Below are 25,109 nucleotides of genomic sequence, written 5' to 3'. Positions count from 1 at the left end.
GACCTGCCATGTTGTGTGGGCTGCCAGTGCTGGGGGGATGGCATGGCAAGGAACCCAAGGCAGCTCCTAGCAGCTAAGGGTGACCTCTGGTTGCTGTCCATAAGAAACTGAAGTCCTGGGGAGCCTGGGTGGCTCAGTGGGTTAAAGCCTCTGCCTTCGGCTCAGGTCATGAGGGATCGAGCCCCACATCAGGCTCTCTGCTCAGCAGGGAGACTGCTTCCTCCTCCTCTCTCTCTCTCTCTCTCTCTCTCTCTCTGTGCCTCTCTGCCTACTTGTGATCTCTGTCTGTCAAATAAATAAATAAAATCTTAAAAAAAAAAAAAAAAAGAAAGAAAGAAAGAAAGAAACTGAAGTCCTCAGCCTTTCAAACGTGTGGACCTAAACACCACCAACAAAGCACCTTTCTCGATCAAGCCTCGGATGAAACTGCAGCCCCAGCGGACACTTTGATGGTAGCCTTGTGAGACCCTGCACAGAGCCATGCCCAGGGTCTTGACACACACACACAGAAAATAAATGTGTGCTGTTTGAAGTCACTAGGTTTGTGGTAACTTGTTAGGCAACAATAGGAAACTATAGAGTTCAACCCCTCAATCCCACTGTCACCATACAAGTCCTCAGTCTGTTCCCTTATCCTCCCCAAATAACTCATCATAATTTTGATAAGACCGAGTCAATGGTTATATTACTTCAACTTCATATATAAATACAGCTGAGCAATATTCTCAAATCAGAACTTTTCTTGCACAAATTTGTTTTTCCCCTGGAATTAAAAGAAATTTGGAATTTTTTTGGTCTTTTTTTTTTTTTTGTCTACTTTTCTACTATTTAGCATCCACTGTCCCCCAAACTCTCCTCCAAATATCTAACTTTTCTCTTAGTATGTTCAAGTAGGTTGTTAGACATGTATAAAGTGCACAAACTGTAGAGGAGAAGACTGATAAATTCAACTACATTAAAATTTTTAAAACTTGTTTACTAAAAGACACCAAAAATGGTAAAAACACACCACACAAGTTATTCATTATGTAGACAAGCAACAAAGCATAAATATCCAAAGTATATGAAGAACTTCTACAAAACCATGAGAAAACAATACAACAGTCCATAAGAAAATGTACAAAATACTCAAGTAGGAAAAGGTTAATGAACAGTGTCTACATTGAATGCTGCCTGAGCCGAGGAGAAAGGGTGATTCCATCCGTTCCTTTCAGTGTTATACCATATGCATTTATTACCTTTCCAGAAATACATATAAAAGTGTTGCAAAAGGGGTGCCTGGGTGGCTCAGTTGGTTAAGCGTCTGCCCCCAGGGTCCTGAGATCCACACCCACAACATGTTCCCCACTCAGAGAGGAGCCTTCTTCTCCCTCCCCATCTACCTGATGCTACCCCTACTTGTATTCCCTCTGTGTGTGTGTGAAATAAATAAATAAAATCTCTTTTTAAAGTGTTACTAAACATAAAAATAATAAAGGAAAATAAATTATATGCTTCATATTTGGCCATGTGCGTTGGTCTATATTTTGCTATGACTTTATGGATTTCCTGAGACACATAGAGACAATATAGAACTTATCTTTTCACTTCCTTCTTGCCTATTCTGGCATAGGACAGGACACTGCTCCAAATATATTTGAACATTGAACAAAGCCTACCAGTTTTGTGGAGGCAATGATCATTTCTCATATTGTCTCTTGCAAACTTCCTCATGCATTTGTGCTAGGTAAGAAGTAATGTTCAGTGAGTGTTTGATGAATTTAACTCAGGTGATATGTATTTCTAATTTTATTTGTAAGTAATCTCTATACCCAACATGGGGCTCAAACTTAGAGCCCTGAGATCAAGAGTCACATATTCCACCGACTGAGCCATCCAGGCACCCCATGTTCTTCTTTTCATTCCAAACTGGTGAAGCTTTTAGATCTTAAAGACTCCTTTTGCTTCTTATTCTTTGACTAATCTCTTTCGTAAGACGATCAATCCTTTTATACTGATTCAGGTTTCTTTAGACAGTTGAGAGCTAAATCATTATTTACATTCCTTTTAGTAGATCACTGATGTGACAAATTTCAAACATTCCAATTATTATAAAGTCACTCTAATTCTTGATTCTTTTTGAAAATATAATTTCAAAATTCATAAAAAACTGGAAATCCATTTTTTCTTTCATATTCAATTTGCTGTGATAGAAATTCTTTATTTATTTTGTCAATTTGGTCCCGAGAGAAAAGATTGAATCCAGGAATAAAATAATGCTTCAGTTGTTCCGTCTTGAGGCACTCAAGAAAGTATGTCACACACTTATCAAAGCAGAGCTCTAGGTCTCTGGTGTCCCACTGACTGTCTTGTGGGTCCCGGGTACAGACATGAAAGAAGGCAGTTTTCACATGGTAGGAGCAGAATTTTTCCAGTTCCTTTCGGTGTCTAAACTTCACTTTCAATTGTTCTAAGAGATACTTCATTAGTTTTAAGCAATCTTTCCTATTGAATAAAAAAGAAAAGCACTTATTTTTATTTATTTACAACCTGCTTCATTCCACAAAAAGCTTTAGGCATCTTACAGGAAAAACATATGAAGATATAATAAACAATACAGATATTATGTATAAAAATACAAAAAACAATAAAGGCATAAATATAATTATAGGGTCATTCTAAACCTTGGTTATGTTTTGAAATATATGCTGTGAAGTTTCAAAAACATTTTATTCTTCCCTCTTCCTTATTTTTAGCTTAAATATTCTATCAGGATGAATGTATGTATGAAACTGGCAGATATTTATATTATTCATTCAGTTATTTAGTACCTAGAAAAATCTTGTTTTAACTTTTACAAAATGATTTTGTCTTACTAGGCTGCAAATATTTAATTATTCATCCAGTTATTTCGTAGTTGATAAGATGCAATATTACAAAACTATTTAGTCTTATCAGAAATACAGTTTTCTTAATGCCTGTTTTAAAGCCCACAGACAAAGCCTTAAAGAATCTGGTTGGCTCAGTCGGTTAAGCGTCTGCTTTGGGCTTAGGTCATGATCCCAGGGTTCTGGCATCAAGCCCCACAGGCTTTCCTGCTCAGCAGAAAGCCTGCTTCTCCTTCTCCTTTTGCCTGCCACTCCTCCTGCTTGTGCTCTCTGTCAAATAAATAAATACAATCTTTAAAAAAAAAAGAACATCAGGGCACCGGGTGGCTTAGTTGCTTGAGCGAATGCCTTCAGCTCAGATCATGATCTCAGAATCTCAGGACTGAGTCACACATCGGGCTCCCTGCTCAGCAACGAGTGTGCTTCTCCCTCTGACCTTCCCCCTCTAATGCTCACTCTCTCTCATTCTCCCCCTCTCAAATAGATAAATAAAATCTTAAAAAAAAAGAACCTCCCATGCCCGCCCATTGGGCATTCTTGTTCTGACCTTTTAACTTCTGTGAACCTTCTACTGGACAACTTTAGAAACTCAAATGATTTCTTTTCAATCTCAGTTCTTTATGGTGTGTGTACTAACAAGGAAAACAATTACCCACTCTTAGTGTTGTTTCACGTTTAGCTAGTCAGTCCCTGGCCTTCAACACAAACCATCCAGAAGAAGGCATCAGTATCAATATCCAATAAGAATGATCTTTTGGCCTCTTCCAACTCTGACATTAATACTCATTACCTTGAAGCCACCAGAATACTAGGACACATCCAATTGTTGTGGCTATCTGTGGTGAGTGATCATATCCTCTCACTTGGTCAGACTTTATACAACTATCTGATCTAGCTTCAGGAATATGCTCTCTGGCCTTGCCTTCTAACAACACTATTTCCTTGGGCCCTTGGATTTGGCTTCCCTGGTTTCATGCTCATCTCCTAGATAATACTCCAGGATCAATCCAGCCACACACTGCCCCTAGGACTCAACTCAGCAACGATCATCTTTAGGTTAGAGCTATGAAATCAGTAAAGAATTAGATGTTCAGGGGTGCCTGGGTGGCTTAGTCGGTTAAGTGTCTGCCTTCAGCTCAGGTCCTGAGATCGAGCCCTGGGTCAGGTACCCAGCTCAGTGAGAAATCTGCTTCTCCCTCTCCTTCTGCTCCTCCCCCTTCTCGTGCTCTCCCTCTCAAATAAATAAATAAAATCTTTACTGTTTTATTTTTTAAAGATTTTATTTATGTATTTGACAGAAAGAGACACAGCGAGAGGAGGGAACACAAGCAGGTGGAGTGGAAGAGGGAGAAGGAGGCTTCCCTCTGAGCAGGGAGCCTGATGTGGGGCTCCATCAGCTGAAGGCAGATGCTTAACGACTGAGCCACCCAGGTGCCCCTAAATAAAATCTTAAAAAAAAATGAAATTTTCCATAGATAATCTATAACAAAACAAGGAAGTTACCTGCAACATTTTATTCCATCAGTTTCACAGCATGTTTTAGAATGTCCATGACTTTTCAAGAGGTCCTTCTCAATGTGAGAGAAGGAGAGCCGCCATGTTTCTTCTTAATTTCCAAAAGAAAAATAGAAAAGCACTTTACCAAAACATTCATATATAAATATAACACAATGCTAAAGTGATTTCCTTCATTAAAATATCACTCTGGAAGATTTCTAGGAGGAGACAGACCAAAAGAAGCGAATAGAAAAATAATGTAATTACATATTAAAACAAGTGATTTGAGGGCGCCTGGGTAGCTGTTCTGTATGGTTAGATATTTTTGTGATTTGTCCCGCATAACTGACCACCTGGACATACATATACACAGGCAGGCTAAAGAATGTTGTTTGTTAGACTCATGCTGTGTGAATAACCTTGGGAGTCTGATTGTTTAAACTGTATTATCTGGCCTCCAGGTCAGAACTGACCCTTCTGTTCTGGATGCCAGGAGCTACAAATCATATCTCACATCTCCTCCTGCTCCAGGCTCAGCTGGCCCCCCAGAATGGAATCCAGGAAGGGAGGCAGATACACAGCCCAGGTTCCTTGAAAACATAGAAACATGATAACGTAGAAATGCACCGTGCTCCAAACTGCATGTAGGCGAACACATGTTTCATTTCAAACCCTGTGATTTGCCCTATAATAATGGCCCTTATGGGGATGGTCAGTTGGAAGTCTCACCCGAGGGGAGGACCCTCCACCCAGGCCTCTCTATGGGGACCCCAGCCTGGCTGTTTCCACTGGGTTCCCTGGCTGATAAGGCTGGATGTTCCAAGTACTCGATTTGATGTAACTTTGCCTTATTTTCACTTATTGCCTACTATAAGCTTCATCTCTGTGTAGATTCCTTTCCTCTCCTGTTTTTGTTGTTTTCTGTAATAGGTTTCTATTAGCTTTTTATAATAAAAATAATAATAAAGTTTTCTTTCCTTTTTGGAACCAAAACACAGCAGTTGAGAATATTGTGTGCAGAACAGTGGCTCGGTCCTTAATGTGTCTGGCTCATGATTTCGGCTCAGGTCATGATCTCCTGGGTTGTGGGATTGAGGCTCATATGGGCTCTGCACTCAGTGAGGGAGTCTGCTTGAGACTCTCCTTCTGCCGCTCCCCCCCTCTCTAAAATAAATAAATTAATATTTTAAAAAATAAAATAAAACAAGTGATTTGAAGCAGACAATGAGCTGAGATAGGAAAAAATGGTGGGGAGCAGCACGGAGCTTAATATAATTAGCCATAACAAGATATAGTACTTTTATACATCGTTAAGTTCAGTTTTTTTAATATTCTGTTTCAATAATAATTTAAATCAATGGATTCACATTTTTTGTTCATTTTTTATACCATATTTGCAAGTTTTTGTATTCACTAAAATGAACAAAGGAATGTTGCCTTTTTACTATTCCTCGGGAGACTTCATATAAGAATAGAATGATTTCCAACCCTTCTCCCCAGGTTTTACCATGGCTAACTTTTTTACATTCTGACTATTCTATTATTTGTTGGTTTTATACCAGAAATATATGATTGGTTTATAACTTCCAAATCAATCAATTTACTCTGTTTCATTAACAGAACAGAGGAAAAACATATGATCGGGGTGCCTGGGTGGTTCAGTTGTTAAGCATCTTCCTTCAGCTCAGGTCATGATCCCAGGGTCCTGGGATCGAGGCCCACATCGGGCTCCTTGCTCAGGGGAATCTGCGTCTCCCTCTCCCATTCCCCTTGCTGTGTTCTCTCTCTCTCTCTCTGTCAAATAAATAAATAAAATCTTTAAAAAAAAAATGATCACTTCATCTGAAGTAGGAAATGCAGCTAATAAAACAACATTCATTCATAATTTAAATAAAAAACATCTCTTAGTATTTTAAATCTGGATGGAAACTTGACCTGACAAAAGGTAGATTCAATTGAAAGAGTTCCCAAAGGCAAAAGCTAAAACAATTTAGGAGTGCCTGGGTGGCTCAGGCAGTTAAGCATCTGCCTTTGGCTCTGGTCATGATCCCAGGGTCCTGCGATCAAGCCCCACATCCGGCTCCCTGCTGGGCAGGAAGCCTGCTTCTCCCTCTCTCACTCCCCTGCTTATGTTCCCTCTCTCACCGTCTTTCTCTCTCTCTCTGTCAAATAAATAAATAAAGTCTTTTTTTTTAGTTTATTTTTAAAAACTACATTATCATTTCTCACGTTTTGGATTATCGGCAAAAATTCCAAACTTTAATGAGTGTTGTCGCTAAGGCTGAGGGTGAAATCGGTACTCTTGGTACATTGCTGTGGGATTGCAGATTGTGTGATCCCTGTGGAGGTGATTCTGGCAATGTCTAGTAAAATTATGTATAGATCTACTTGACTGGTTGTGAAGACAGACTGAGAAAAGGAATGGGTACTACCTCCACACAGAGCCAGGGCTCGGTATTCAAGGTAGCTTACTAAGTGATATAAATGATAAAAAGAAGGTGTACTTTTTATCTTAAAGGGCGAGTAGCATATGAATATATGCAAATATGTGTTTACTTATATGAAAGGTAAACCAAAAACAAGAGAATTTCCAATTAGGGAAGGAGGGAAGAATGAAGAGCAAACAGCTTGGATGTTGGAACCATGTGAATGCCTGATAAATTTATGATATAAAAATAAATCAAAATTGAAAATCCAACATCTAGGGACACCTGGGTGGCTCATTCAGTTACAACAACAGCTTTCAGCTCAGGAGAAATTTTTTCAAGCAGATTTAAGCTTGATAGTTTGACTGTCTTTTTATCTTCAGAACAAAAGAACTACAAATAAATCTTCAACTTTTTAAATTATACTTTTGATAATGGATGCTGGTATTACTTCTAAATAAGATAGGTAGAAAGATTTTTTTTAATTTTTCACTAAAAACCAAATTAATCCTATTTTTAAAAATATAGCTTGTGAGGCCAGAAAATTTATAGTAAAATGTTTGGAAAGAGAAAAACTAAAATAGGTGTTAATGCATGCCTGCAATGTAGTGTCAGTATTTTCACTGCGAATATGCCCCCTCTGTTCAGTCATTTGGATACAGAGATTTGAGGGGAGGGGAAATACCTGAATACAGATAACCTAGAATGATAGGAGGAGAACAGCCAAGGGTAACGAGAGTAACAAGAGAGCAAGGTCACCTGAGCACCCATCACCAGCCTCCACTTTGATCTTAACCCAAGGACAGGAAGAACTACCCAGTCACACGGGCCTTTGAAAGACCACAGTGCCTCTGAGGGCTCTCTCATCGCTAATCTGATTTGTCTCCCAGTCTTGCCCAGGGCAGTCGGTAGTAGGCCAGCAAGAGAGTGGTATGGGTCCTGTCAAGATTTCTGCATCTCATACAGAGAGAGTTTCTTGGGATAGCCATTCTAGAAATTATTCAGGGGTGGCAACCCCTCTTTTCAGAAAGCTGTGTTCCTTTTCCAAAATTATGAATAATGATATCTGTAATTCCCTCTTAACCACTTTTCTTGCAGAAAATAACTCCTATATATGTACAATGTAAAAAGTTATGATGTGTCTACAAAACATAAGCCATCAAACTAAGCATGATTAATTAATTCCAGGATTTGTTCAGCAATACTAATTTGTAACTTGATTCCTACATTTTGTGGTCTCGTCCAGTATCCCTGGAATCCAGCTGTAGTGGTACCAAAAGTCCTTAATTTATGAGAAAAATAAAATAATCACCTAAAATGATTTTAGCTGTTTTATCTGCAGACTAACTCAGAACTTGAATGTTACCCAAGAGCACCACCTGAAAAACCTGTCCTTACCCGCCAGGCGGAGTACACAGTACACAGCAGTACACAGGTCCAACTGCACCCGAGGCTGCAAGGGTCAGGTAGCTGCATGGAGCGCAGCAGAAGGGCAAGAAGGAATGGGAATGGCAAGAAGGCTGAGAATGAGAATCTAGGCTCTGATGAGAACATTAATTTTAACTGCCTTGGATTAAACTAGGGATTTTACATACGCTGTCTCATTTTTACCTTCCCAGAAGCTATTTTTTTCTAATTTATTCATTTGAGGGGTGCCTGGGTGGCTCAGTGGGTTAAGCCTCTGCCTTCAGCTCAGGTCATGATCTCAAGGTCCTGGGATCAGGCCCCACATCAGGCTCTCTGCTCAGCAGGGAGTCTGCTTCCCCCTCTCTCTCTGCCTGCCTCTCTGCCTACTTGTGATCTCTGTCTCTTTCTCTCTCTCTCTCTCTGCCAAAAAAATAAATAAAATAAAATAAAATATTTTTTAAAAATTTATTCATTTGAGAGAGAGAAAAAACTTGAGTGCAGTGATGGGGCGGGGGACAGAGGGAGAGAGAGAATCTCAAGCAGACTCCCCACTGTACTTGACACAGTAGCCCAATCCCAGGATCCCGAGATCATGATGTGAGCTGAAGCCAAGAGTCAGCCACTTAACCGACTGAGCCACCCAGGTGTGCCCCCACCCCCAGAAACTTTCAAGTAGCTTTGATTAAACCAGTATAGAGATGAGCGAACAGATTTAGAGAGACTTGGTTAACTAGCCCCAGATCACACATATAGTAGGAGAAGAAGCCTCAGGATTCAGACCCAGGGCAGTCTGACTCCAAGGCTAGTACTGCCCTTCTCTACTGAAAATAAACAAGCAAAAATAACACTCCAATGTGAGTTAGAAGACATTTTAAATCTGAGTATTTGATATTACTGCTACAACTCTGCCTTTTTCTTTTTTTTCTTTTTCTTTCTTTTTTTTTTTTTTTTTTTTTTACTTTTTTCCAACGAGTAATTATTATTAGTTAGGCCATGATTCAGAATCCCAGGGTGGGGATCACCATGCATCCAGGTCCGCCTTCACCAGCCTGGGAGAAGGACGGAGGACAGAGGAGAGGTGGGCGGAGCCAGTTCCGATCTTCCCAGGAAATGTGCCTTCTGCCTGGCGGTCGTCTCAGGTCGACACCCAGGTAGTTCTGCCAGCAGTTCCTGGTCTGGTTCTGGTTAGGGAAGCGGCTGTCAAAAGGGGCAGTCTGGAAGTTCTTAATTTTGGTCTTGATGTCTTCTGCCATGGTGCTGACTCTAAACACACTCGCAGCTCAATGTGACCCTCAGCCAACTCTGCCTTTTTCAATTACATTCCTCACCAAACTCCCATTTTACAGTCTGTTTAGCCTGATGGCTCTTGATATGTTGACAGCACTAATTACTGTCCTAGGATATAACATTAATAACCCTTGGGTGCCTGGCTAGCTCCACGGTTAGAGCATGTGACTCTGGATCTTGGGATAGTGAGTTCAAGCCCCAGATGGGGCATAGAGCTTACTTTATTTATTTTTTTAAAGATTTTACTTATGTATTTGAGAAAGAGAATATGATCGGGGGGAAAGGGAGAAGCAAAGGGACAATCAGACTTCCCACTGAGTGGGGAGATCTATGTGGGCTTGATCCCAGGACCCTGGGATCATGACCAGAGCTGAAGGCAGACACTCAACTGATTGAGCCTCCCAGGTATCCCATAGAGCTTACTTAAAAAAAAAAGAAAAAGAAAAAGAAAGAAAAAAGGACGGACCCCTCTTTTTGTCTGTAAGTTAGCCTTCGCATTCAAGTTACCTTGAAAACCATTTCCTTCCTTCGCATGCTTGGGTACCAGGTAAAACGGCTGTCGCCTTAAATTGGTTTTAACTTTTGTTCCAAGCCACTGACTGATGGGCATTCCTTCCTGGGTGCTAGCAGGCCAACTGCTTTTTGACTCCAAAGCCAGGATTATATCCACAGATATTTCTTTGGGTTTTCTAATAAGAAGTGTTACAGCAGGGCTCCCCCTCTTCTTCTTCTCCAGAATGACATCGATACCTGTTTAAAAGTATAAAAGGGGAAGACAGCAATTATCAATACGGTTTTCTGCAAAAATAATATATCCGTAAAGTGCTGAGTGTAAGGTGAAAATGAGTTCTAAAGTAGAAACTGACCCCACAAAGCAAAGTGTTTTTCCCTGGGGCAACTGGGTGGCTCAGTGGGTTAAAGCTTCTGCCTTCGGCTCAGGTCATGATCCCAGGGTCGTGGGATCAAACCCCACATCGGGCTCTTTGCTCAGCAGGGAGCCTGCTTCCCTTTCTCTCTCTCTGCCTGTCTCTCAGCCTACTTGTGATCTCTGTCTGTCAAATAAATAAATAAAATCTTTAAAAAAAAAAAAAGTGTTTTTCCCCATTTAAGCAATATTTATCGATACATACCATAGAGAAGCATTGTTAAAATTCTGTCTGGTGTAAATGATGAGAAGCCCCTGAAGATGTTGGGCTTTTGGAGTACTATGATAAAATTTTCACTTACATGTATAGGGGGGCAGTATGGAGGGAAGCCTGGAGAAAAAAGCAGATGAGTGGCAGGGAGGAGACGGGCCATCACAAAGACCACAGCAACTATCCAACACACAGCGTGTGTGTCTGTGACACCACAGAGGCGGGGGCACGAAGACAAGGGAGCAATGCATGTTCACTGCAGCGTCATTCACAACAGCTAAGACATGGAACAACCTAAGTGCCAATGTATGGAAGAACAGATACAGGAATTGTGGTACGTACACACAATGGACCAGCATTTGGCCTTAATGAAGAAGATCCTGCCACTGGTGGCGACAGGGTGATCTGGAGGCCATTACACTAAGTGAAACAAGCTAGATGCAGAAAGGCAGATACTGCATGACCTCACTTTTATGTGGAATCTAAAAAAGCAGAATACATAGAAGCAGAGGGTAGGATGGTAGTTACTGGGGATGGGGAGGTGGGGAAAATGGGGAGATATTAGTTACAGTTATGCAGGATGAGTAAGCATGATGACTGTCATTGATACTACTACACTAAATACTGGAAATGAGCTCAGAGAGTAGATTTTTAGGTCCTCTCACTTTAAATACAGCTGACCCCTGAACAGCATGGGTTTGAAATACATTGGTTGGCTTAAATGAGTGTTTTTCTGGTAAATACAGTACAATCTTGTAAATGTATTTTCTCTTCCCTATGATTTTCTCTTTTTGAGTTTTTAAATTCCAGTTAGTTAACATACAATGTGATATTAGTTTCAGGTATACAACATAGTGACTCAACACTTCCATACATCACCCAGTGCTCATCATGACAAGTCCAGTCCTTAATCCCATCACCTATTTATTTATTTATTTGACAGAGATCACAAGTAGGCAGAGAGAGAGGAGGGGAAGCAGTCTCCCTGTTGAGCAGAGAGCCCGATGCGGGGCTCAATCCCAGGACCCTGGGATCATGACCTGAGCCGAAGGCAGAGGCTTTAACGCACTGAGCCACCCAGGTGTCCCATCCCATCACCTATTTAATCCATCCCCTCCCCCGTCTCTTCTGGTAACCATCAGTTTGTTCTCTGTAGCTAAGAGTCTGTTTCTTTGTGTTCCTTTGCTTCTTGTTTTGTTCCTTAAATCCCACGTATGAGTATGATCAGATGATATCTGTCTTTCTCTGACCGACATATTTCACTTAGCATTATACTCTCCAGCTCAGTCCATATGATTGCAAATGGCAAGATGTCATTCTTTTTTCATGGCTAAATAATATTTCATTGTAGATATACATATACCACATCTTTATCCATTCATCAATCAATAAACACTTGGGCAACTTCCATATCTTGGCTATCGTAAATAATACTTCTATAAATATACGAGTGCATGTATCCCTTTGAATTAGTGTTCTTGTATTCTTTGGGTAAATACCCAGTACTGTGATTGCTGGATTATAGGGTATTATATTTTTAACTTTTAGATGAACCTCCATACTGTTTTCCAGAGTGGCTGCCCCAGTTTGCATTCCCATCAATAAAGCACTAAAGTTCCTTTATCTACACATACTTGCCAACACTTGTTGTTTCTTGTGTTTTTGATTTTGGCCATTCTGACAGGTGTGAGGTAATATCCTATTGCAGTTTTGATTTGCATTTCTCTGATGTTGTCATGATAAACACCTTTTCATGTATCTCTTGGCCATCTGCATGTCTTCTTTGGAGAAATGTCTGTTCATGTCTTAATTGGATTATTTGTCTTTTTTGGTGTTGAGTTTAATAAGTACTTTGTATATTTTGGATACTAACCTTTATTGGATATATCATTTTCTTAACATTTTTTTCTCTAACTTACTTTATTATAAGAATATAATATATACTACATATAACATACAAAATACATGTTAATCAGCTGTTTATGTTATTAAGAGGGCTTCCAGTCAACAGGAGGCTGTTGGTGGTTAAGTTCTGTTTAGTTATACACAGATTTTTGACTATGCAGGGAGTTTGGTGGCCCTATCATGTTGTTCAAGGATCAACAGTACAGTTTTTGTTTATTGTTTTTTAAGATTTTATTTATTGACAGAGAGAGAGAAATCACAAGTAGGCAGAGAGGCAGGCAGAGAGAGAGGGGGGAGGAAGCAGGCTCCCTGCGGAGCAGAAAGCCAGGTGTGGGGCTTGATCCCAGGACCCTGGGATCATGACGTGAGCCAAAGGCAGAGGCTTTAACCCACTGAGCCACCCAAGCGCCCCCAGTTTTTGTTTTTGTTTTTTTTAAAAAAAGAAGTGGGGAAGCCTGGGTGGCTCAGTTGGTAAAGCCGCTTCCTTCGGCTCAGGTAATGATCCCAGGGTTCTGCGATCGAGTCCTGAATAGGGGTCCTTGCTCGGCAGGGAGCCTACTTCTCTCTCTGCCTCTGCCTGCCACTCTGCCTGCTTGTGCGTGCTTGCTCTCTCTCTCTCTCGCCCTCTCTCTAACAAATAAATAAATAAAATCTTAAAAAAAAAAAAAACCACAAGTAGCAGAAATGAGAGCAATTAAGAAGGTTTAAATCAGGGCATCTGAGTGGCTCAGTCATTAAGTGTCTGCCTTAGGCTCAGGTCCCGATCTCAGGGTCCTGGGATTGAGCCCCACATCTGGCTCTCTGCTCGGCAGAAGGCCTGTTTCTCCCTCTCTCTCTGCTTGTTTCCTCTCTTGCTGTGTGTCTCTCTGTCAAGCAAATAAATAAAATCTTTTAAAAAAATAAATAAAAATAAAGGGGTTTAAATAAACAAAACTGGTAGATGGACTGAATCAGTAAGGTAAGAAAGAAGGTAGAAGTCTAGAATGTAATCCCAGGATTTTGGCCTGGAAAATGGTTGACATTGATTTGATTCTTCAATATGGAACAATCAAAAGGAAGAAATATGGGGCTGAGTTGCACATGGTTTTAGACACACTGAGCTATAGGTGTGTGGAAAACCCCCAAGTAAAGATGGCCATATGACAGGTGGCTGTGGTGGTCAGAAATTCAGGAAAACCTCTAGATGAGAGATACTGGCTTTGCGATTGGGAAGTGTACAAGCAGTAGTTAAAGACTACTCTTAGACAAGACTTCTGGAAGGGACCCCAGTGAGAGAGAAGCTAGAGAACCAAAGAGAACACTCTAGAGAAGGCCCTCATTTTCTTATTACTAAATCTGCAAAACCCACTTCTTACCCATGATATCCTTCTACCCTCCTATTCCTACTAAGAAGTGTCCATCTACCTTTCAAAGGCCACCCTTGCACAAAGGCTACCCCTCCCATCCTAAGCACCTTGTTTCTTCAATTGTTCCCTCTCTCCTCATCAGGGGCGGCTCCCTCCCTACCGGATCATTTCTATCTATATACAAAGGGTTCCAGTATTTCTCATTCTCAAATATCCCTCTCTCTTGACCCCACCCTGCCTCTTCCCCACACTTACCCACATTTCTGTGCCCTTTACAGCGGAGACTTTGTAAGGATATGCTTACACATGGTGTCCATACAGGACCCCACTGGAACTGTTAAGTCAAAGGCACCAATAAACCCCACAAAACTACAGAGCAAATCCTATGGTTTCTGGAAGTCAGTAGCATTCTACACCCTGACCCCTCATTCTGCAAAGTCACATAGTCTCCTTGGGCTCCTTCTCTTCTTCCCAACCTCTAATGGGATCCTCCTCCTCTTACCACTCTACTTAACACTGCAACTCCCCCTCCCCTAGTCTAACCTCAGCACTCCTGGTCCCTCTCACTTTGCTATACTTTTTCATCATAAAACTTACTATTTTCTAGTATATAAGATAATTATGGTTTCCATTCATTATTAATTGTATGTCTGCCCTTACCTAACCATGAGGTACAGAAGGGTGAGGGTCTTCATCTCTTTGTTCATTACTGTATCCCAAACACCTAGACCATCTGGCACATTAGAGGATCGGTGGATACTGATTCGTGAATAAACGAATCAATGCTCTCTGCCTACATGGTCTCATCTATGGCCAATGCCATTTATATGTTCACATACAGCCCGAACATATCCTCTGCACTTCAAACCCATATCCAATTACATACATGACATTCTCACTTCAGTGTATCACAGGAATCTCCAACTTAATATATCCAAAGCCAAACTCAACTTTAGTTCATACCTCAAGATACGTTCCTCTTCAGTCCTTCCCATCTTAGAAAATGGTACAATCCACACAGGTGCTCAGTCAGAAATCTGGAGGCCTTCTTTAACTTAATCCTTTCTCTCAACCCCTACACTTACTCCAGAAGTAAGCACTACTACAAGCTTGGATGTGTCTGCTTCTCTCCATCCCATCCTCCATGTAAGCCACCACTGTCTTTCACCTGAATTACTTCAATATTTTCCCTTTTTCTTTCCTTTTCCTTACTTGTCTTTTTAGAATATCTTCACCAGAGAAGCCAGAGTAAACTTTTAAAAATACAAAGCCAAGGGTGCCTGGCTGGCTCAGTGGGTTAAAACTCTGCCTTTGGCTCAGGTCATGATCCCAGGGTCCTGGGATCCAGCCCCACATCGGGCTCTCTGCTCATCATGCAGCCTGCTTCCCCCCCCTCTCTCTGCCTGCCTCTGTGCCTACTTGTGATCTCTGTCTGTCAAATAAATAAATAAAATCTTAAAAAAAAAACAAAGCCAATCATTATGCCTTCATTAAAACCTGAATGAACATGAAATCATCTGAATTCATTTCCAGGATCTACAAGTCCTCGCACAATCTAGCCCCTGACCACCTCTTCAACTTCATTTCGTGTCACTCTTCCCCTTGTCCACACAGGCCTCTTATTGTTCCTTGAGCTTGCTATTTTCTGCCTTGGGGTCTTACTCCACCCCAATTGCCACTATTTCCCCTAGTTCATTCCCTTCAGAGCACTCGGTACAATTTGTGTTTACAAGCTTCAAGAGGTGAACCCGGGGATTTTATGCAACCACATGTATCCAGAGGCATAGGGCAGCTGTCCAGTGAATAGTCAGTGGAGAACAAACTAGAACTAATCAACATTTAGAAAGAATGCCAAGAAAATGTAGTAAACTAAAATCAAGAGCAAAGAGTTGTTTCCAGGAGGTACTGATCAATAGTCTGCTGCAGAGAGGTCAAGAAAGATCAGGAGAGGATGCTTTTGTAGTTCGTAAGTATGATGATTCGGTGCTCACGCTGCTGTGTGATATATGAATCCCTCAAACCCTGTTATGATGTGGGGAAAAAAAAGTCAGTAGAGGAGTGTACATTGGCAATTAGTAGGTATGATTAAAACTTCAAGAATCAGGGCACCTGGGTGGCTCAGTTGGTTGGGTGGCTGCCTTCGGCTCACGTCATAAACCTGGAGACTCAGGATCGAGTCCCACATCGGATTCCCTGCTCAGTGGAGAGGCTGGTTCTGGGGCACCTGGATAGCTCAGTGGGTTAAAGTCTCTGCCTTCAGCGTAGGTCATGGTCCTAGGCTCCTGGGATGGAGCCCCACATCCGGCTCTCTGCTCAGTAGGGAGCCTGCTTCCCTTCCTTCTCTCTCTGCCTGCCTCTCTGCCTACTTATGATCTCTGTCTGTCAAATAAATAAATAAAATCTTAAAAAAAAAAAAAAGAGAGAGAGAGAGAGTCTGCTTCTCCCTCTGATCTTCCCCCCTTTTCATGCTCTTTCTCCCACTCTGTCTCTTTCAAATAAATAAAATCTTAAAAAAAAAAAAAAGAACTTCAAGAATCAAAAGTCAAAAATCTTACCTTGAATGTTTTTAATTTCTTCCTTAATGATCTTCCTAAACTTGAACAGCATCTTAGAAGCTGATAATATTTCATCTTCTACAAACTGAATCAGAGGATTTCCTTTAGGATTTCTTTTGAACTTCACGAAGTAATAAGCACCACTGTTGCAATATTCTTCTAGCTGAATTCTGGGGACCTCCAGTTTGAACATTATATCAAATTCATTAGGAGCAGAAATCTAAGAAATAGTAAAAGTAGCACTGAAATGTTGTTTTGTGAATATTTTCCAAGCAACTGCGATTTTTTTCTTGAAATGTCCACTTAACACACTACTTTGAAAAGCAAGATTCCTAAGATTTGAACCCTCTGGAAGGGGGATGAGTGAAACTAGGAGAGTATTATTGTTTTGGTTTGTAGTTTCCATACTTTTTTTTAACCAAGAGTATGCATTATTTTTATAATTTAGAACAATTTTAAATTATATCATGCAAACTTTTAAAATCCGTACCAACTTTTTCTGAATTAAAAACTTAAAATGAAAAACCTATAAGGTGCTATCGTTTATGTCACAAGTGACATGCTGCAGTCACACTCCTGTCACAATGGTCTAAAAAAACGTGTGTAGCCCTGTGCTGGCTAGTTGAGCAAGGGCCATCTTGTTAGAGTTGCTGGTCACCCAAATAACTGCGAGTGCCAAGTCACGCACTACATTAATGTCTTTGAACCACAGCATTTTAGGAGCTTCAAAGAATCATTTTCATCCTCACAATAATAATCTATGAATCAGCAATTATGTCAAATGATTATTTTTCCTGTAGTAAAAATACCACAAATCTCTCATGAGTCAGGAGCATGCTTTAAGCACAGCTATTGGACTGTACTGCTCAACAGGGTACTAGGAGCCATGTCTACTGACCATATGAAATGGGGCTAGTCCAGATTGAGATGTACGTGTTGTATATTCAATCGTGTCCTCCCCAAACTCATATATTGAAGTCCTAACCCCAAAAGTGACTGTACTTCGAGACAGGGTTTTTAGATGGTTAAATGAGATCATGAGGGTACGGTGCTAATCTGATAACACTGGTGGGAGGAGAAGGAGGTGGTAGAAGAGGAAGAGGAGAGGAAGAGAGATTCCCTTTCTCTCTGCCCACATGCACCGAGGAGTAAAGTGAGGATACAGGGAGCAGGTGGCTGTCTATAAGCAATGAAGAGAGTCCTCACCCAAACCTAACCATGCTTGCACTATGATCTTTGACTTCCAACCTCCACAACTCTCAGAAAATAATCTTATGTTGTTTAAGCCACCTGGTTTATAGTGTTTTTGTAATGGCAGCCTGAGCTGACTATGAGAGTCAAACACTTGCGAGTGACATCAGTGAGAATGAAGTAAGAGCCTGCGAAAATCCTCTCTTCCATAAAAGCAACAAGAACACGGGCCAGATTAGTCAGTTCAACTTTTTCAGATCTGTATATTAACCAGGAGTTTGCAACAATCCAAGGAGGATCTGTTCCAGAAAAATGGCTGAATCTCAATAGGAACTGGGAGCTCTGTGGGCGCTGCCCTATTCTCACCCCCAGAGCACAGAAGGTTCTCATTCCCATTCCCTCTCAGAAACCTCCACCTAGAGTCCCTACTGTTCTAACACCATAAATTCAGCCACCCGTTTGGAAGCACCATATAAACAGAATCATATAAAATGTACTCTATTACAACTGACTCTTTTTAACATTACATTTGTGAGATTCACCCATATTGTTACGTGTGTTGGCAGTTTGTTCTTTTTCATCTTACGCAGTATACTACTGGCTTAGTGGAATATATCAGAATACATTTACTTCTTCTTTGAGTATTTGGATTATTTTCAGTTTTGAACTATTACAAAGTTAGTGCTCAGTGTTCTGAGCACTCTTATATATGCCTTTTGGTGGACAGGAGCACTCATTTCCACTGTGTACATATCTAGGAGTAGAACTGCTGGACCATAGGATAAGCATATCTTTAGCCTTAGACCAAAGTGTCAATTTTCCAAAGAGGTTATACCAACCTATCTTCTCTTCATCAAGGCAAAGCAGTTTCAGTTGCTCCACATCTTCTAAGATGGAACTGTCAAGCCTTTTAAAATTTTAGCCATTCTAGTGGATAGATGTGTAACAGAATCTCATCACGATTTTAATTTACATTTGCCGGCTGATTAATGATGTTGAACACGATTATTGTTATTTGGATTATATACTAAAGCATCTATTCAAGTGCTTTTGCCCAATTTTAAATTGGTTTGTCTTTCTTATTGATTTGTACTAGTCCTTTGTCAAATATACATATTGAGAATAACTTCTTTGAGTTTGTGGCTTGCATTTTCATTCTCTCAATGGTGAGAAGTTCAATTCTAATGAAGTCCATTTTATCTATTTTTATGGTTAGCGATTTTAGTGTCCTATTTAAGAAATATTTGTACATCCCATTATTATGATGATATTCTTCTATGCTTTCTTCTAGAAGCTTTGTTGTTTCCTCCTTTATCTTTAGGTTTATTTTATATCTTGAATTAACTTTTGTATATGATGTGTGGGGTTGGTGGCTGTCATGGATTTCCAATTGACCCGGTATCAACTATTGAAAAAACCATCCTTTCTCCCATTGAACTACACTATTGCATATATTTTGTACTGAATTGAATTATATATGCAGGTCTGTCCCTGGACTTTCTACTCAATTAGCCTATTTGTCTATCATTGCACCAATAATATCTGCTTAATTAGGGTATTTTTATAGTAAGTCTTGCTCTTTGATAGGGTAAATCCTCTAACATTTTCTCCTTTAGATGTGCCTGATTTGGGGTACCTGGGTGGCTTGGTTGGTTGGACGTCTGCCTTTGGCTCAGGTCATGATCTCGGGGTCCTGGGATCAAGTCCCATGTGGGGCTCCCTGCTCTGGGACAGCCTGCTTCTCCCTTTCCCTCTGCCCCTTCTCACCCCCGTGTTCTCTCTCTCCTTCTCTGCTTTGTCTCTCTCAAAAACATAAATAAAATCTTAAAAAAAAAAAAAGAAAAGAAAAAAGAATTGCCTGGGTTATTCTAGGTCCTTTGCATTTCATTTCATTTCATTTCATTTCATTTTTTTAAAGTAGTTTCCATGTCCAGCGTGGAGCCCAACATGGGACTTAAACTCAGAACCCTGAGATCAAGACCTGAGCTGAGTCAGGAATCAGATGCTTAACTGTCTGAGCCACCCAGGCACACCCCCACCTTTGCATTTTCATATAAGTCTTATAATAAGCTTGTCAATTTAATCAAAAAAATTGATAGGGCTTTGACTAAATCGCACTGAATCTATATAGATCAATTTGAGGAAAACAGAACATGATATAGATTTCCATTTATTTAGTCTGTTTTCAAATTTACTCAGCAATATTTTAAAATTTTTATCATCTTTAGCAATATTTATTCCTAAATATTTGATGATCTTGGGCGCCTGGGTGGCTCAGTGGGTTAAGCCGCTGCCTTCGGCTCAGGTCATGCATGGTCTCAGGGTCCTGGGATCGAGTCCCGCATCGGGCTCTCTGCTCAGCAGGGGGCCTGCTTCCCTCTCTCTCTCTCTCTGCCGGCCTCTCTGCCTACTTGTGATCTCTGTCTGTCAAATAAATAAATAAAATCTTTAAAAAAAATATTTGATGATCTTGATGCTATCATAAATGGCATTTTTACATTTCATTTACACTCTTTTTGTTGTTAATATATTGAGGTACTTTGATTTTTGTTTACTGACTTTGTATCCAGCAATCCTGCTAAATTCACTGATAACAGTTGAACAACACAGGTTTGAATTGGGCAGGTCCACTTCTACATGGTTGTTGTTGTTGTTGTTGTTGTTGTTTTTAAACAGTACAGTATTATAAATGTATTGTGTCTTCCTTATGATTTTCTTAGTAACATTTTCTCTTCTCTTCTTACTTTATTGTAAAATACAATATAGAATACATATAATGAACAAAGTATGTGTTACTCTTACTGTTCATCAAAAAAGTCAAAACTAGGCTCTTAGTAGTTAAGGTTTTGGGGAGTCAAAAGTTATATGCAGCTGCACCTGGGTGGCTCAGTCGGTTAAGCGTCTGCCTTCAGCTGGGGTCATGATCTCAGGGTCCTGGGATTGAGCCCCACGTGGGGCTCCCTGCTCAGCAGGGAACCTGCTTCTCCCCCTCCCTCTACCTACTGATTTCCCTGCTTGTGTGTGCTCTCTCTCTCTGACAAATAAATTTTTTAGAAATTTAAAAAATTAAGAAAAAAAATTTTTAAGTTATATGCAGATTTTTGACTGCATGGATGGGGAAGAGTTGATGCCCCTAGTCCCTGTGTTGTTCAAAGGCCAACTGTATTTCTAATAGTTTGTACAAAAATTCGATCAAGTCATCTGCATAAATACGTTTTACTATTCTTTTTCTGATCTTACATATTTTGCTTCTTTTTCCTGCTTTGTTTACATGGACTCTACGTATTCCTTTACCGTCTCCTTTTTTGTTCAAAATTATGACAAGATTCATTCACGTTGTATGTGGCTGGAGTTCTTCTCTTTACTGGTTAATGTACTACTGGCTAGAACCACTACAATTAATTGATTTCTATATAGCCTTACACTCAGCCCAAACTTATGATTGGTAAATTGCAAAGAGACAAAGAGAACATTATGCCTTCAGCTGGCAATTACCTCTGGGTAATTCCAAAATTTCCAAATTTCCACCTAAAACTTGACAATATTACAATAAAATACATGAATAAAAATGTGTCAATATGGAACCAAGTAAATAAATTACTGAGGTGTGTCTATTTTTTATCAGTTACAAAGAGTTTGGAATCTAGCTTTGAAATCCAAGTGGATGCATAACAGAAGAAAATACACCAAAAAGATAACAGTGAATAAAATAAACAGGAATAATATTGCTCTTCTATAAGGTTTTCCTAACTTTCCAGGGACATCAACATGGAAAAGGGGTGACTATGGGAAAGGCTGAGAAAAGCGGTAGTGGGCGCGTAGCTGTGGGAGCCTGCCAGAGGATTAACTATTGGAGCCAGGCAATGAATCAACTCTACGATGAAAATGTATCAGTTTTGGGGCACCTGAGTGGTTCATGGGTTAAAGCCTCTGCCTTCAGCTCAGGTCATGATCCCAGGGTCCTGGGATGGAGCTCTGCATGGGGCTTTCTGCTCAACAGGGAGCCTGCTTCAGAGAACCTGCATCCCCCTCTCTCTCTGCCTGCCTCTCTGCCCACTTGTGATCTCTGTCTGTTAAATAAATAAGTAAAAGCTTAAAAGAAAGAAAGAAAGAAAATGTATCAGTTTTAAAAATCAATACATGTTTTAGGAAAACAAATTTCATTCAATTTCTTCCACCAGTGTATGATTTTAAAAAGGAGAGGCACCCGGCTGGCTCTGTCAGAAGAGCACATGACTCTTCATCTCAGGTTGTAATTCAAGCCGCACTTTGGGTGTGAAGATTACTTTTAGAAATAGAATTTTTAAAGAAATAAAAATAAAAAGGAGACAGGTTCTTGGGAAGCTGGTCTGGCTCAGTCGGTAGAGTATGTCCCACTCTTTATTTCAGGGTCCTGAGTTCAAGACCCACTTTGGATGTGGAGCTTACGTTAAAGAAAAAAGAAAAAGGAGACTGCTTCTGACTGGAAACTTCTTTAAACATCTTATTGTTCCTTCCATATGACTGAACTGAATGATATTTATGTAATAAGAATCACACTTAAGCCAAACAATCTAGTGAAAATTTTGCTCATTTGGCTATCAAAACACTTCAGATGGAATTATATAGTCTTCAGTGCTAAAAGAGTTTTAAGGTTCAAAGACTGATACATACAGGGACGCCTGGGTGGCTCAGTGGGTTAAGCTGCTGCCTTTGGCTCAGGTCATGATCTCAGGGTTCTGGGATCGAGTCCCACATTGGGCTCTCTGCTCAGCAGGGAGCCTGCTTCCCTCTCTCTCTCTCTCTGCCTGTCTCTCCATCTACTTGTGATTTTTCTCTGTCAAATAAATAAATAAAATCTTAAAAAAAAAAAAAAGACTGATACATACAGTATCTTTCTGGCAGTAAACAAATATCACTAGGTCCACACCAATGAAATGGGCAGCTGTTTAGGCTACAATTTATGTAAAACATTTTGTGACAATGGAGTTTACAATCCAGGTGGCAAGCCAAAAGAAAAATATATGAAAGGTTTAATTTCCACTGAAATCTACCAGGTTAAATGCTTATAGTGCGAATGAAGTTTGAATCTGCTACCCTGAGAAGACAGTGGTCTTGAGAGAAACCACCCATCCTTTCTTCTTGAGCACGTTCATTCATTCATTTGAAAACTTGCTATGTGTTAAGGCTTAGACACACAAAGATGCATAATATTTGGCCTGCTATCAGGAGTTTATAATTCTAAAAACTGAAATCTAGAGTTTGACAATCATTTACTTCTGAAGGAGAGAAGTTAATTGAATAAAGCCAATAGGTAACAATAAAATAAATTACGGTCACCTAAATGCTATCAGCCTCTATTTCCTTCATGCTATACCCAAGATTTTAACAGATCTCCTGCAGGTGCACAGCCCGGCCCTGAAAAAAACGGACTAGGTGAGAGCTCAACCAAAGAAATTGCCACTAGGGGTGCCCGGGGGGCTCAGATGGTGAAACCTCTGTCTTCACCTCAGATCGTGATCTCAGAGCCCCGGGATCCAGCGAGCTCCCTGTTCCGCGGGAATTCTGCTTCTCCCTCCTCCCACTCCCTCACCCCTGGTAGTGCGTGCTCGTTTTCTCTCTCTCTCTCTCTCTCTCTCTCTCTCGCTCGCTCGCTCACACACACAAAATCTTAACAAAACAAACAACAACAAACAAAAAAACAACCATCACTGGTCAGGAAAGATTCTCTAGTCAGAAACCTGCTCCCAAATCTTCAACGCCTACTGTCATGAAGACTTTAATAACTCAGCCACACACAAACAAAGGGAGCCGTGGAATACATACCCTGAAACAATCACGCTGTATGTGTATTTAGGAGGTACACTTTTTAGGGTCTGTAGGAGATCTTTTTCTTAAAAAAAAAAAAAAAAAAAAAAAAAAAAAAAAAAAATTTTTTTTTTAAATCACTCACTGTGAGGTTCCCATGACATTGGCATAAAAAAAAACTGGGGAGGGGCACCGGGATGGCTCAGTGGGTTAAACCTCTGCCTTCAGCTCCGGTCATGATCCCAGGGTCCCAGGATCGAGCCCCACATCAGGCTCTCTGCTCCGCAGGGAGCCTGCTTCCTCCTCTCTCTCTCTCTGCCTGCCTCTCAGCCTACTTGTGATCTGTCATATAAATAAATAAAATCTTAAAAAAAAAAAAAACTGGGGAGAGGGGAAGTCGGCAGCGGCTGGGGGACTGACTGAAGATATTCTTCATATAATTTTTCCCGTAGGAAAAATGCTCCTAGATATACCAATTTTGTGTAATTTTTCTCACTCCTAATTATCCAAGCCGGAATCTAGGGCACACCAAGTAGGGTCCTGTTACAGAAACTCCATACAATCTGCTTGCATGAATGAATCTATACATTGGAATTTCCCAACAGTAATGTCTTGACAGTAGTTGGCACCAGTGTTGGCTAGCTGTACGTTCGCTGGATGTACAGATGGGTAAACGAACAGCTGTTCTTCTCTTTGGAACTGAATCACAGGCCACAAAAGAACAAGAGCCTGAGTTACTTTCGAAGGGAAGTGAGCGGCCGCGCGACCCGCGGGTGTTGGGACTATCGGGCAGGCTGGGGACGGGGGCGAGGGAGTCGGCGGGAGGAGAGGCGCTGGGCAGCTCACCTTCACGCGCTCGTAGTAGCTTCCGGTGCACAGCCGCGAGACACCCTGGAACTCGGACTCGCAGCTCTGCAATCTCCGCTGCAGGTGGTCCACAACCCGGTTCACAATCTCCGCCGCCTCTGAGATTTCCTGGCGCCTCAGCTTCAACTTTTCCAGCACCGTTCGGGGCTTCCAGGCGCCCGGCGCCGCCCCCTTCTGCCTGAGTCTCGAGGCGGGAACCAGCGGGCCGAGGCCGAGGCCAAGGGCGAGGCGGGAGACCTCCGTGGGCTCTGGCAGGGTTCTCTGCTCCAGAGGGGCGCGCGCGCCCCTCTCGCGGCGAGATCCAGTCCTGGGAAGGGACGGCCCCGGGGACGCAGGAGGTGCCAGCTTCCCCGCCGGAACCGCCAGCCCCTCCACCACGTCCTCAGCACCCAGAGGCGCCTTCTTGGCACAGGCATTCCGCGCGCGCACCGGTGGTCTCTCGGGAGAGCCCGGGGCACGCTTCTTCCGCCCGGATCCAGGTGCCCCGACCCCGCCGCACTTCTGTGCTTTGGGCCCGGCTGCCCCAAGGGTGGCCGGAGGTTCGCTGGGCTCCGTCGGGGGACCCTTCACTCCTTGAGCCTTGGGCGCGGCGGCTCCGGCCTTCGAAGCTGTCCTCGTGGCCTTTCCGCGCCGGGGGTCCATGGCTGGCGCTCTCTGTTCCCCGAAAGAAGAGAGACTTGGCCTAGGGAAAGGCCACGGGAGGAGCCGGCAGTCGCAGCAGGAAATGAAACTTAAATAACTGGCGGGAACACAGGGACCGCGGCCTGAGAGCAAGCGCCCAAACTGAACCCTGGGAGGTCACGGGGAGCCGGGCCGGGCCACCAAGGGGCGGGCCGCC

At 41.6% G+C, this 25,109-nt stretch overlaps 1 protein-coding gene and 1 pseudogene across 1 annotated transcript; one reads left to right on the top strand and one right to left on the bottom strand.

The window, feature by feature from the left end:
* Positions 1 to 959: 959 nt before the first annotated feature.
* Positions 960 to 25,109, bottom strand: CGAS (cyclic GMP-AMP synthase). Its single transcript, XM_059399018.1, has 5 exons — positions 24,251 to 25,109; positions 16,427 to 16,646; positions 9,992 to 10,234; positions 4,371 to 4,473; positions 960 to 2,484 (listed from the first exon to the last, which is right to left on the bottom strand). Exons 1-5 carry the CDS (start codon positions 24,911 to 24,913, stop codon positions 2,133 to 2,135), a joined length of 1,581 nt encoding a protein of 526 aa, XP_059255001.1. The 5' UTR covers positions 24,914 to 25,109; the 3' UTR covers positions 960 to 2,132.
* On the top strand, positions 15,823 to 15,912 carry LOC132018904 (small nucleolar RNA U13; annotated as a pseudogene).

The sequence above is a fragment of the Mustela nigripes genome, chromosome 5 (assembly GCF_022355385.1).
Source record: "Mustela nigripes isolate SB6536 chromosome 5, MUSNIG.SB6536, whole genome shotgun sequence".
Classification (NCBI taxonomy): domain Eukaryota; kingdom Metazoa; phylum Chordata; class Mammalia; order Carnivora; family Mustelidae; genus Mustela; species Mustela nigripes.
Note: the sequence above shows the minus strand (reverse complement) of the source record. Positions and strands in the feature narration are given on the sequence as shown.

Bases quoted from the DNA above. Each gene is read 5' to 3' on its own strand.
- CGAS (XM_059399018.1), bottom strand. From the start codon at position 24,913: ATGGACCCCCGGCGCGGAAAGGCCACGAGGACAGCTTCGAAGGCCGGA. The intron at 10,235-16,426 runs GTAAGATTTTTG...ACTTTTAAACAG, and splicing joins AGAAATTAAAAACATTCAAG to GTATCGATGTCATTCTGGAG. The intron at 2,485-4,370 runs GTAACTTCCTTG...TTTATTCAATAG, and splicing joins GATGGAATAAAATGTTGCAG to GAAAGATTGCTTAAAACTAA.